The following is a 13,587-nucleotide window of genomic DNA, read 5'->3' as shown; positions in this document are numbered from 1 at the left end:
CCAAAAGCAAAGCACACTGTGAGTGGTAGAAAGGGTAAATGCATTGGTGTATCCATACAAAAGTAGTCTGTTCTATAGTGGCATTAGTTAGCTCCATACAGCCGAATGTTAAGCTGACGTGGAGGGAGCTAGGAATAAGAAAATATAGCTGATATTTTAGTAATACGATCAACAGCTGTAAAAGTACATGATTTCTGTTTTAGAAATATGAAAATCCATGGAAAATCCATAAGGAAAAGTGAGTGAAAACTGAACACAGTAGTGGTGAGGGGAGGGAGGGAGACTGCTGTGCATATGTGGTGGCCACGAAAGGTTAGCCGTGTTCTCTCTCTCGCTCTTTTTGGTGGGTGGGGGGCATTTTGAGACAGGGTTTCTCTGTGTAGCCCTGGCTGTCCTGGATCTCACTCTGTAGACCAGGCTAGTCTTGAACTCAGAAATCTGCCTGCCTCTGCCTCCCAAGTGCTGGGATTAAAGGTATGCACCACCACTGCCTGGATCGATTTAGTATTCCGATACAAGTATTTTATTTTTGGTTGTGAGCCCAGCCTTTAACGGCTGAGCCATCTCTCCAGCCCATATTTTATTTTTATAATGACACTGTGTTACAAGTTATTAGGAGTATTTTTAAATGATTTTTTTCAAAGAGTCACATAATTCTCTGTTTACAAATGCTATCATTTTAATTAATAATTTAACAATGTATAAACTTGGTCATCATGGAGGATTGTCCGTTTGTCTTGTAGATTTCCCATCAGACATTGCTAATAAGTCTCTCTCAGAGAGCACAGCCACAATGCTCTGGAAAGCCAAAGGCAGGAGGAGAAGAGCATCCCACCCTGCTGCAGAGTCCTCCAGTGAGCAGGGGGCCAGTGAAGCTGACATCGACAGCGACAGCGGTTACTGCAGTCCCAAGCACAACAACCAGCCTGTACCAGGGGCTCTGCGCGACCCTGCCTCTGGAACCATGAATGTGTGTAATACTTCAGTGTTTCTATTTTGTGTTTGTTTGCTTTTTGTTAGTCCTGCTGTTAGTACTGTGTCCTTTGCTGAAGCTGAAGCATTCTTTTTTTTTTTTTTTTTGAGCAATTCTTAGTAATCATAGTACTTTACTATTCTTAAAAATATAAAGCAGTCATTCTAAGTAATAATATACTTAAATTATGAAATATTTGTGAAGTATGTCATATTGACATAATTAGAAAGTAATCATTCTCTCTGTTTTGTGTTTTTTAGCATTTGGAGACATCAGGCTGTACAGGTACTTATTTTTTTGCAGTGTTTTTTTTTCTTTTATGTATTTTATTCTTTGTTCATTCAAGTTTTCCTTTAAGTGTGCAGCTTACCAATGTTATAACAAAAACTGTAAGTCTCCAGTGATTCAAGTTAATTAAAAAGTGTATATATAGTTTTCCCAAACACATTGAGAAAATGTGATGTAGACTTGTGCAGGATGACATTTGTGTTACTAAGAATGCACATGCTGTTTTAAACTTACAGAAAAATTACATGTCTGTAGTGTCTCAGCTGTTTAGATTTTGACTTTCTTTATCAGCAAATCTTATCTTTAATATCTTTACATATTTGATACAGGTGGTGTAAACTGGCCCAAAGTAACTTGCCAGGCAACCCAGAAAAGACCTTGGATGGAAAAAAACCAGGCATTTTCTAGAGGTGGAAGGCAAACTGAACAAAGGAATAATTCACAGGTACTTTGAATGATATTAGAAATTTGAGGAGTAAGATGGATAAATTAAAGTTATCATAATAATGATGTAGCATTTAGGAATCACAGTATATCAATTAGGAATCACAGTATCCTTAAGTTTTAAAGATGCAAAAAGTTATCTAAATGTGAACTACTGTGGCCTATTGATAAGCCTGAGTTTGAATCCCCAGCACCTCCTTAAAATACTGTCACGTAACAGTGCACATCTGTAGTCACAGAGCTGGGGAGGTGCCACCTTAGCTGAATTGGTGAGCTTCAGGCTCGGTGAGAGAGATGTCTCAAAGTAATAGGGTGGAGAGGTATAGAGGAAGGAACACACATCTGATTGTATAGTTGGCATGCCCCAGGCCATGAGAGAGCCTGTCTTTTTTTTTTTCCCCTTATGAATTTCTTTCTTTCTTTCTTTCTTTCTTTCTTTCTTTCTTTCTTTCTTTCTTTCTTTCTTTTGGAAAGTAGTGCCCTTGTATTTATTTATTTATTTGAACATGGAGACAAAAATTATATAATCATCTCAGCAGATACAGAGAAAGTGAGCCTTTGACAAAATCTAGTCACAATAAAAGTCCCAGAGAATGTAGGAATCTGGAAAATACCAACCATAAGAAAAGCTAACATTAGTCCAAATGGAGACAAACATAAAGCAGTCCCACTGAGGTAAGGAGTAAGACAGGGCTGTCTACTATCCCCAGTCCTTTTCAACAATGTGCTCAAAGTATTAGCTGGGGTAATAAGGTAAGAGAATAAGTATGAGAAACATTAGAAGGATACAATAGGAAAAAATGTCATACTCTCCCTATTTGGTGACATTATATACAAGAAATCCCAAAAATTCTTCCAGAAAATTTCTAGAAATGATTAACAAATGACCTGACCTGCAGGTCCTAGGTTATTCGTGAGGGACGAGGAGAATTACAATCCTGGAAGAACGGGCATGAGAGAGAATGGACTCAAGGAAGCAAATGCTTGTCAAGAGTCATATATTTGGGCACAAAGTGCTTATTTATAATACATTTTTCAAAGGGAGGGGTAAGAGGGATCCAGGTGATGGGAAAGTACAGAATCTTCTTGGCCTGTGCCCTGAAACAATGCCGGTCTAACTGCTTACTTCAAAAGATACGGTACACTGCTTTACATCTAAAAATCTATTTGTAACTATTAAGCAGAACCTTGTGGTTGCTAGGGAGATGAAGCTGCAGGAGACATTGTGCAGGTGGGGAGAAGTAGGGGGTGAGGGTAAGAGGCGAGGGTCCTGGCTTCTGACAAACAAATTCAACACATGGCAGAACTCAGAATCAACATGCAAAAACCAATAGCTTTTCCTTTTTGTTTTACCAATAGCTTTTCTTTTTCTTTTTTTTATTAGTAACTTTTTAAAAATGTTAATCAAAGGCTTTATATATTTGGTAATGCTCAATAACAAGATGCCCATACAATCAGAAGTGTAACCCAATACCCAACCTAGATATACCAACTATCTTTGACTGGCGGAGACATTCAAACATCCACCTCCATGCCCCCCCCCCCCCCAACTAGCTCCTCCTCTCCTTCTCCTCCTCCTCTCCTTATTCCTTTTCTTCCTCTCCTTACTCCTCCTACCTTAGCTCCTCCTACATATCACCCTTCCTGTTAAAATAAAACTTTTCTCTCAAAATAAAATTAGAGCATAACTATACCAATTTTTGTCAGTAAGGTACAAGATAGACCTAATACCCAGCCCATCATTTTGTTGACTAACCAGAACCTCTGTCATCTCTCCTAACTAAAAGACTTAGTTCTGAACCTGGCTTTTCTCTTGGCTTTAGAATGAATGTCAGCTGAAAACCATCCTCTCAAATCTTTTCTCTCAAAGTAAATAGCCAGGACTGGCTATAAGACTATAAGTCTTCAACCCCGTCAGAAATCCAGAATGACTGAGTTAACTGAAATTATGGGAAGCACAAAGCATAGCTTCTAAAACTTAGCCAATTTATAGAGACCACTGAACACCTGGACAGTCCCTATACTACAAAATGTTGGATCATCAGATCTTCAGCCTTCTGGCCCAGAATCATCTGACAGACTTAGTGATGCAGAATTATTAAGGGCTGATTACTCTGTCTTGGCAGATATAATCAGTCAAACAGTCACAACTTCAATCCCTCTGCCTTACTTTCTTTTTGAGAACATCTCTAAGCCTACACTGGCCTAGAACTCATAACCCGTGTGCCTCAGTCTTCCAAATGCTGGAATTACAGACATTATCATTGTCCCTGGTTCAAATTCTTGTCCTGTATTTTAAACATAGGCATCAATGTTTTTATTGGACAGATGTTTGCATTAAAGTTTACTTTATGGGCTGGCAAGATGGTTTAGCAGATAAAGGCACTTGCTGCCAAGCTCTGGTACCTGAATTTGATTCCAGGAATCTACATGGTGAAAGGAAGACACTCTCTAAGGAAAGTTGTCCTCTGACCTGCACATGTGCACTGCGGTGTGCACTTGTGCACACATACACATCCCCATAGAATAAAAAATATGAACATGTTATTTACTATTTAATAAGATGTGGTTAGTAGTGGAAGGTGTAGGACACCCAGCTGGAAAGCTCCTGCAAGGGAATGGGCTCTCCCCCTCAGGGGACATCCTGACTTGGCCGCCTTTTGTGAGAGTTCCCTAGTGAATCCCAAGTGGTTGCCCATCTTTCTGATAGTCTCCTACTGAGAAGACATCAAAATAAAGCAGAGGCATGAGTTCCTAGCCAGAAGCTTAGGACTCAGCTGAAACATAACTGGGAGGTTCCCTGCTCAGGACTGCCACCATGTTTTATGGTTTAACTACATATCCCTTTCCCCAATTCTGGTGCCAGAAATGAATTTCCCACTGCAGCAATGGTGGGAGGCAAGGCTTTCTGCAAACTGTGAATCATGGGGGCTGAGCGCTTATAAACGGATTAATGACCTTCTCACAGCCACGGGTTATTGACCTCACAGGAATGAAATCATCACCAGGAGATTGCATCCATTTTTCTGCTGTGTGGCTACACAGAGAAACCCTGTCTCAAAAAACAAAACAAAAAAGAGTGAGTGGCTGAGCTTAAGGACTGTAGTCTGGTCTTTAGGTTCTAAAGGTGCAGTGGCTGTGAGGTTGGGACCCCTTGTAGGATAAAGGTCAGACTCTGGTCACCAGGCTTGCTAGTAAACACCTTTGCCTGTTGAACCAGCTCTCCAGCCACGGATATTTTGATGTGGCTTATCAACACTCTTGTACACTAGTGCCATTGTCACATTGATGGTTACCTCGTTGCCACAGTGTGGCCAGACCGGGCAGTTGCCTCTCAGTTATGCAGAGTGGGCTGTGCACAGCTATGCATCTACAGAGACTGTATTTTCATGTGTTGTTTGGCTGTCAAATCAGGGAGTTGTTTATTGGTCATTATTTCTCCTTTTCATTTTAGATAGACTTCCTGGATTCCTTATATCTAGTTAAGAAATTAGAGCTGTCATATAAATATGAATGGACCAAAAGTCAGAGCAGGATAGTGGGTCTGTATACCGTTGCTGCTGATCTTCACTAACAACCCCTTGACAGACTCCTTAGGCTGCCGGGAAACAGGAATAATGGTCCTTTCCTGTGATGCTTGCACAGTCAGGCCATTTTTGTTTCAGGCTTATGAGGCAATCTAGCTTTAGCTTTATTTGATGATAAAGATTAAACAAAACAAAACAAAACAAAGTGCTTACTGACTTTTTTCTGTTGGAGTTGAAACTGCCCGCCTTGTCAAGTTCCTGGTCTGGGTCCTGGCCCTGATTTTGTTTGTTCGTTTTGTATCTGTGTTCATTAAAGCAAAGAATCCTGAGGTGAAAAACATTTTAAGTACTTTATCTCCCTGATAATTGGTGGGGAAAAAAGAAGCCAAGCAGTGAGTGTATTCTGTTCCTTTGTTTTGAGGAGGGTCTTGCTCTAAAGCTGAGGTGAGTCTGGGACTTCCTCTGCAGCCCAAGTTGCTCTGAACCTTTCTGCCCTAGCCCCTCAAGTGTTGCCGCCATGTGCTGCTCTACCTGGCAGGTCTGTTTATTGTGTGTTTTCTTCCTTCATTCCTAAAGCATTAGAGGCAGATTTTGAGAATGCATCTTCTATCTACTACTGATGTTTCCTTCTCCTAAGATTTTTCTTCAGTATATATTTTATTTTTCCCCAAATATCAACTCCTTTTTAAGTCAAAACATAATGCTGCCCCTTTTGCAATCTCTAATTGTTTTCTAGACTTTAAAGGCTTTTAGAAGGCAAATTCTACAGAAAATATTGACCTCTATTTATACCAGTTCTTTTTTTGTGTGTGTTTGTGTATGAGTGTGTGTATGTGTGAATATGTGTGTAATTCAGCAAATAACTTTAGAATCCCTCCCTCCACCTCATGTGGATCCCAGGGCTCAAGGACAGGCCAACCAGGCTTTACAGCCATTCTTCAAGTCGTAGCCCTGGCTGGCCCTGACTGCACAGTCCTGCCTCTCCTGCTCTAGTTGGGGTTATAGGCTCTGCCACCTTACTTCTTAGCCCATTTCTTTGAAGGCAAGGTTCTTACTGAATAATTTTCTCTGGATGCTTTATAGCCCAGGCTGGCCAAGGATAACCTTGAGTTTTTGGTCCTACTACCTCTACTTGTTTGTGTAATCTTTTTACTGTTGGCTCTTTCCATTCAGCTGGTTCTCTGGAGATGTTTTCAGGTGACTAGATTTACTAGCCATGTGTGCCTCATGGCCAGCTAATGAGTACTTTGCCATATGGAGGGTCTAACCCCTCAGCAGGACTGTTCACCCCTTGGAGGACCTTAGGCTTGTCAGGCTTTGGCTCTTGTGAATGAAGCTGGTGAAGATGTTCAGCTTCTGGAGGAGAATCATCTTATCAGACACGTTAGCTGTTGAAGATAAGTTATGCACTTTGTAAAAGTCCCGTGTGCTTCTCTGTATGTTTGCTGTTTTTCAATGAAACAGGTACTGGGAAGTAATACTTTCTTTCTCAGGTTGGATTCAGATGCCGAGGACACAGTACTTCCTCAGAAAGAAGACAGAATTTGCAAAAGAGACAGGACAATAAACACTTAAACTCTACTCAGTCTCACAGAAGTGACCCAAATTCTGAGTCTTTATATTTTGAGGTATTTTTTTCAAATTTTATTTATAAACTATTCTAAAAACTTCTTCATTAAGAAATTAATTTGGTATGTGATTGTGTTATAAATGCTGTATTTTCATGTGTTAACAGGTTACCCTGTTAGGTTATAAGTGACGTGCTACACTAACTCATTGTTTAACTTTTTATTGATTCTTTGTGAATTTCACATCGTGTACTGTAATCCCACTCACCTCCCCATCCCTTCATGTTTAATCCTCTGCCTTTGCAACCTCCCTTCAAAATAAAATAAGATTGAATTAAGATTCACAGTATCATGCAGTATACCCTTTTGTCATTTCAGTGAGTCACTGGTCCAGTTAGAGGCCTCTGGCTTCTGCTACATTATCAATACTGGATCCTCACCCAGATTATTCTCAGATACCCTGTTGTTGCCCTATGTCACGGAGGTCCTGCAGCTTTGGATCTGTCAGACCAACCCTCCAGTACTTAGATTTTGGGAATTGAATCAGCTCCCCATGCTTTCAAAGTTAGCACTTTCCCAAGCAAGCCATTTTATTTATTTTATGTATATGAGTACACTGTCACTGTCTTCAGACACACCAGAAGAGGGCATCAGATTCCATTACAGATGGTTGTGAGCCATCATGTAGTTGTTGGGAATTGAACTCGGGACCTCTGGAAGAACAGATGATGCTCTTAATCACTGAGCTATCTCTCCAGTCTAGCTTTCAGGACTTTTAAACATAGTCTTTTCTCTGTTCTCAGATTTGGGGCTTTGAGCAGAGCTCCATGATCTTAGATTGACCAGTCTTTGTTTTTGCTACTTGTGGATTTTATTCAAGTTGAACATTTTTGTGATTGATAGGATGTTATTTCTGTTCTTTCTTTCAATGCAAGTTAATTTTAGTCTCAGAAGAATAGTTTAAATATAAATAGGACAATTTAATTATAGGCCACTTGTATGATTTTTTTCCATTCAATCAGAAGAATATTGACTAAGAAGTTAATTTGAATAAAAACATTTTAAACATTATTCTTACGATTGTATGTAATAGAGAATGAAATAAATTTTAAAATGACTACTAAAGTGCTTAAAATCTTTTTTAAATTATCTGAATGTGATAAAATCCATTTGAATTTTTTGCAGTTACTTATCTTAGGATAGAATTAGTATAAAAAATGAAAAAGTGGTTACAGAAATCTAAAGGATGGGTGCATGTGGACATGACTTCATGCTTGAATAAACTATAGGTTTAGCATGGGAAAAATAAAATGTCCTTTTTAAGGATGATTTAAAATAGCTTAGCAGTAGGATAGAAATATACATTATTTCTCTACCTTTCAGAACTGTCATGTAACAGTATAGACAGTTTCTCTGCTGCAGAGTGGAGAGGTCGCTCATTGATAGCGAGGTTACCTAGCATAGGTCAGGCCCTGGGTTCGATCCCCAGCAAACACATATGTGTACATGTATGTGAGCACACACACACAAATGTTCACACCTGCACCCATCCACTCAACGTGGGTATGTATACACACACACACACACCCTTTTGTACGGTTAGCACTGAAAATTTTTACTGACAGTGAAACTATTTCAGGATGAAGATGGATTTCAAGAACTAAGTGAGAATGGAAATTCTAAAGATGAGACTATTCAACAGAAACTTTCTTCAAAAGTAGTAAGTAACTCCTTTCAAAATTGTAAGAACTTTGGGCTGTGTAGAAGGAAGTCTTGGGGTTGGTATGAAGGATATAGGGCAACATGGTGTGTGGGGCAGTATGTTCAGTGCTTACTTCCAGCACTTCCTTTTAAGTTCTCACCTCAGCTGTATGTGTACATGGGTGGGTGCACAGAGTGCTTGGGGAAGATGGAGGTGCCGACTTGCAGGAACCAGTGTTTCAGTCTTGGCAGCAGACTCTTGTACCTTTTGAGCCTTATCGTTTCTTTTTCTAAACAAAAGCAGTCTTGGGGAAGTCTGCAGTTCTGTTATTAGACGAGAAGACCTTAAGTACTGTTACGAAACGTGTGTTCTATATGGATACTTCCCTAGACAAGGATCACCTGTTATATTCAGCTTTTGTCCCTTTGTTTTCTATTCTAGAATGGTCTAGGGTACTGTTCTTTATGACCCAAGTCCTCTGACTTTTATCTATACTTTTGTCCTGAAGAACCTGCCTCAGTCTACATTGTCTTTTCTTATGGCTTGAATTCTGTGAAATGACTAACAGATGTGTTTCTCCTGTTTCATAGTTGGATGACTTACCTGAGAACTCACCCATCAATATAGTTCAGACTCCCATTCCCATTACCACCTCAGTTCCTAAACGTGCTAAGAGTCAGAAGAAAAAAGCATTAGCTGCAGCCCTTGCCACAGCACAGGAATACTCAGAAATAAGTATGGAGCAAAAAAAGTTGCAGGTATAAGTACTTTTCTGCACAGTTGTGGTTGTCTGCTGGCCTTGGTGGGATGGATTGGAATACCAGTGTAATTACAATTTGTCAGACTTTCCCAGTCATGTAAACTGAATCCTTTCTTTCCATCTTCTAGGAAGCTCTATCAAAAGCAGCTGGAAAAAAGAATAAAACCCCTGTGCAGCTGGATTTAGGGGACATGCTAGCTGCTCTGGAGAAGCAGCAGCAGGCAATGAAAGCCCGCCAGATCACCAACACCAGACCTCTGGCACATCCAGGTGAGGCCTTAGTCTGAGCAGTTTGCTGCAGCCTTTGGGATATAGCTACACTCTTTCTCCCTTCTCTGTACTTGGCCCCCCACCCAAAAAGAGAATGTGGCTGCCCATGCCATGCTGAGCATGTTAATGTCAGAGAACAGCTTCCAGAAGTCTGGTTCTTTCCACCATGGGTCTGAGGGTGAGCTGAACTCAGGTCATCAGACCTGCAGTACAGACACTTAACTGCCAAGCCCTCTTTTTCTGGCCCCATCCTCATTGGATTTGTTTGTTTGTTTGTTTGTTTTATTTGTTTGTTTTTCTTCAAGAGTTAAAGTAAAATAAAATTACAGGATATGAATGACAAGTTTTGAGCTTTATATGTGTTAATGAAACACTGATCTGGCTTCCCACTGTTTAAACCAGATTTAAAGCTCAGTGTTTGATCCCCTACCTTTTCTCAGAGGACTCATAGCATGAAGGAGAAGGGAAGGGCACCATTTAAAAGGACTAATGCTGAGAAGCAGAATTCTCTTTGTGTTCTGTTCCCAGACTGTCCCACTCCCAGGACTGTTGGATAGGTAAATGATAGGAAAGTGTGACAGCATCTGTTGCAAGATGCAGGCAGAAACCTGTGGCTGTTTTGCTTAGTGGAAACCCTTGCTCTGAGGAGCTTGGTAGAGGTGATAGTGCATGCAGAGTAGCAAGCGCCTGCGATGGAAGCGTGGCCCTGTGGCTCAAGCTGGGGCTGCAGTCGGGCTGCCGAGATCCGAAACCGTTCTTGGATGTGTTTCTTTAGGAAGATACTTATCTTCTTGTCCTTTAGTTCTTTCTGTTAAATTGGAGCAGTGATGGTGCCTACTTCAAGGTTGTTGGGGGAATGAGATGATAGATGTAGAGTGCTTAGAAACTGGGTTATAACCACACACCACACTAGTGAGTATTGTCACAAAGACGAGCTTGTTAACCTGTGACCATTACAACTTTTGTTATTGTTATCACTTTTTTTTTTTTTTTTTTTTTTTTTTTGTGTGTGTGTGAGACAGGGCTGAAGGAATCCCTCTGCCTTAGTTTCCCAAATGCAGAAACTACTGGTGAGCCACCAGGCCCAGATATCTGTCATTTTAACAATTTATTTTTCTTTAGTTGCAGGGAGCTAAACCCAGGGCCTTGTGCTTGGCTAGGCAAACTTTTTTTTTTTATTATCAAATAATAATTTTTACTTTTTAAACACAGGGGTTATAAACAGAAAAATGCAGGATGTGGGAAAAGGGATGACACAGGAGCATAGGTGTTCAGGGGGAGTACAGATATATTTCAGAACAGGGTATCAGCTGGATAGAGGTTCAGGGGACAGGTCACTATGACTCTGCCTATGATTCACTTGTCCTTATCTAAGTTGGTACTATCCGCCAAGCTGCTAGGCAAACATTTTAGCTTTGAACTAAATCTCCACGGCAAGGCAAGCACTTGACTGTTGAACTACATCTCCAGCCTTTTTCCAGTGCTAGGGCTTGAACCTAAGGTGTTATGCACAGGAGGTCAGCTCTCTGCCACTGAACTCCATCCCCAGTTCTACAGCTCGTGATCGATTCAATAGAAATAATGCTGAACAAATCTGAGCATCAGTATATACATGTGCTGTCTGGAGCTCTGGGATTATGGAGATGATGAAGACAGACCTACTCACAAAACACATAGCTGACCCAGCTTGAGCTGACTCAGCAGTAGGAGCTTACTCTTGCAGAAGACCTAGGTTTAGTTTCCAACACTCAAATGGTAGCTCACAACCATTCATAACTTCTGTTCCAGGGGATCGGATGCCCTTTGACAAACATCCACATTGTGCACATTTATCCATCCATCCATCCATCCATCCATCCATCCATCCATCCCTCCATCCAGGCAAAACATTCATACACATAACATAAAATAAATCTCTTTTTCAATAATTTATTTTTTGAATTCACTTTATATCCAGATTACAGCCCTCCCCCTCCTCTCCTTCCAGTCCTACTCTTAGAAAACCCTCTCCCATTGTCCCCATCCACTTCTCAGAGAAGGGGAAGTTCCCATTGGGTACCATCCCATCCTGGTACATCTAGTCCCAGCAGGACTAGGCATATCTTCTCCCACTGAGGCCCAACCAGGCAGTCCAAGTAGGGGGAAGGGGATCCAGTGACAGAACACAGACCAAGACATCCCCCACTCCACTTGTTAGGAGACCCACATGTAAAGACCAAGCTGCACATTTGCTACAGATGTGTAGGGGCCTAGGTTCAGCTCCTACATGCTCTTTGGTTGGTGTTCAGTCTCTGTGAGCTCCCATAGCACCAAGTTAGTTGACTCTGTGGGTCTTTTTGGTGTCCTTGACCCCTCCAGCTTATTTAGTTCTATACTCCACTCTTCCTCAAGGCTCCCCAAGCTCCGCCTGATGTTTGGCTATGGGTCTCTGCATCTACCTGTCTGATGCTGGATGAAGCTTCTCTCAGGAGACAGTTATGCTAGGTTCCTGTCTGCAAGCATAGCAGAATATCATTAGTAGTGTCAGGGTTTAGCTCTCTCATGTACATGGGTCTCAGGTCAGGTCAGTCATTGGTAGTCTTGTAGAATAGACACACTTAAATACCTGATCAACAGTGGTGTCTTAGGAGAGATGCATCAAGTTCTGTGAGCCTGTAGAAGGGAGTGGTTTAGGCAGTAGTTGAAGAGAAATAAGGTTACAAGTGACTTCATGGAAAGCAGTGTTTGACTGGACTTGAAGAATGAGTTGGATTCCTGGTAGATAGAAATGAGACTTCCTTCTATTCCCAGTCTTTCTTTGAAAGTATTGAATACAAGGAAAGCTGTTAGGGACTTGATGGAGTGTAGAATAGTAGTGTGGAAAAGCAGGTCGAAGACAAGGGCAGGGTGTTGGAGAGATGGCTCCACCAGTGAAGTGCTTTCCACATGAGCATGGGGCCTGAGTATGGCTCTCTAGTACTATGGAAAAGCCAGGCGTGAATGGCAGAGCTCACCTAATCCCAGTGCTAGAGACACAGAGAAGAGACCAGCATATCCTTCAGCTCACTATCCAGCTAGTGTAGGAGAACTGGTGAGAGATACATGTCTTAAAACTAGAATTGACAGTAATTCGGAAGATGCACAACACCAACATGGCTTCACATGGATATGCACATACGTGCAGGCACACCCTCACACACATACCATGCCTGTGCTCTCTGGCTTAGTGAAGAGTGCTGTGAGGATACCACAGTGACGTAAGGAGAGTTGACAGTGGCCTTGGACTTGAAATGCTAGCAGTGAAGGCCCTGGTGGTCCCATTTGTCATGTGTTTATATGTGTGTAGTCCAGGTTAGAAGTAGGTGCATTTAAAATGAGGGAGACACTCTTGGAGTGACCAGGTTCCAGGAACAAAAGGAAGAAGAGCCAGACCAATAAATATGAATGATGTTAGAAGAGGCCTGGGGAGAATTTTTGACGGTTGGGAAATTGTATTTGGCAACTGCAAAGTTCTATTGGGTCTTGACAGTATACTTACAAGAGAATGGGTAGGGCCAAGGCCAGATGGTGGTGGTTTGGATAAGAAAGGGGTCAGAATGATGCTGACAAGTTTTACTGGGAAGAGGAGCCGTAAGAGCACCATAGGCTGAAGCAAGCCAGTAATGGGACTAGGCTTTGGGTTTGCCTCCCAAGCCAGCTTTTATTTTAGATGGAGTGGGGGTGGGGGGCACTCAAAAGAGATCAGGGTTGGGGGATGCATCAGAAAAGGGACAGAACAAGGTCCTAGAGGAATGAAAGTGGCATTAGGATCTGAGGTAGTTAGTGGGCCTTGGAAAGGAGGAAGGATGCCTGTCCTCTATTTTTTTCTCTTGTAATTGGGCAGTATCTTCTCAACGAAATGACAAACACTCTGCTAGAGTGGAGGGATGGAGATTTGGATGCTTAGAAATGCTGAAGGATTGGGGTTGAAGAATGAGTGTCTGAGCAGGGTATAGCAGTTGCTGCGTAGCAGGAGAGTCAGCGTTTCTTTTGACATTTGGAGGAGATCTAAGGAAAGGAGCCATAGGCTGCACAAG

General features: G+C 41.6%; 1 protein-coding gene across 1 annotated transcript in view; it reads left to right on the top strand.

Moving 5' to 3' along the window:
* Positions 1-13,587, top strand: part of Secisbp2l (SECIS binding protein 2 like) — a 46,119-nt gene that overhangs the window by 13,550 nt on the left and 18,982 nt on the right. Inside the window, exons 5-11 of the mRNA XM_034494404.2 lie at positions 744-970; positions 1,234-1,258; positions 1,591-1,706; positions 6,726-6,860; positions 8,440-8,520; positions 9,093-9,260; positions 9,391-9,532. Of these exons, the coding sequence (XP_034350295.1) occupies positions 744-970; positions 1,234-1,258; positions 1,591-1,706; positions 6,726-6,860; positions 8,440-8,520; positions 9,093-9,260; positions 9,391-9,532 (894 nt within the window). The remainder of the gene's footprint in view (positions 1-743; positions 971-1,233; positions 1,259-1,590; positions 1,707-6,725; positions 6,861-8,439; positions 8,521-9,092; positions 9,261-9,390; positions 9,533-13,587) is intronic.

This window comes from Arvicanthis niloticus, chromosome 2, assembly GCF_011762505.2.
Source record: "Arvicanthis niloticus isolate mArvNil1 chromosome 2, mArvNil1.pat.X, whole genome shotgun sequence".
Classification (NCBI taxonomy): Eukaryota; Metazoa; Chordata; class Mammalia; order Rodentia; family Muridae; genus Arvicanthis; species Arvicanthis niloticus.
Note: the sequence above shows the minus strand (reverse complement) of the source record. Positions and strands in the feature narration are given on the sequence as shown.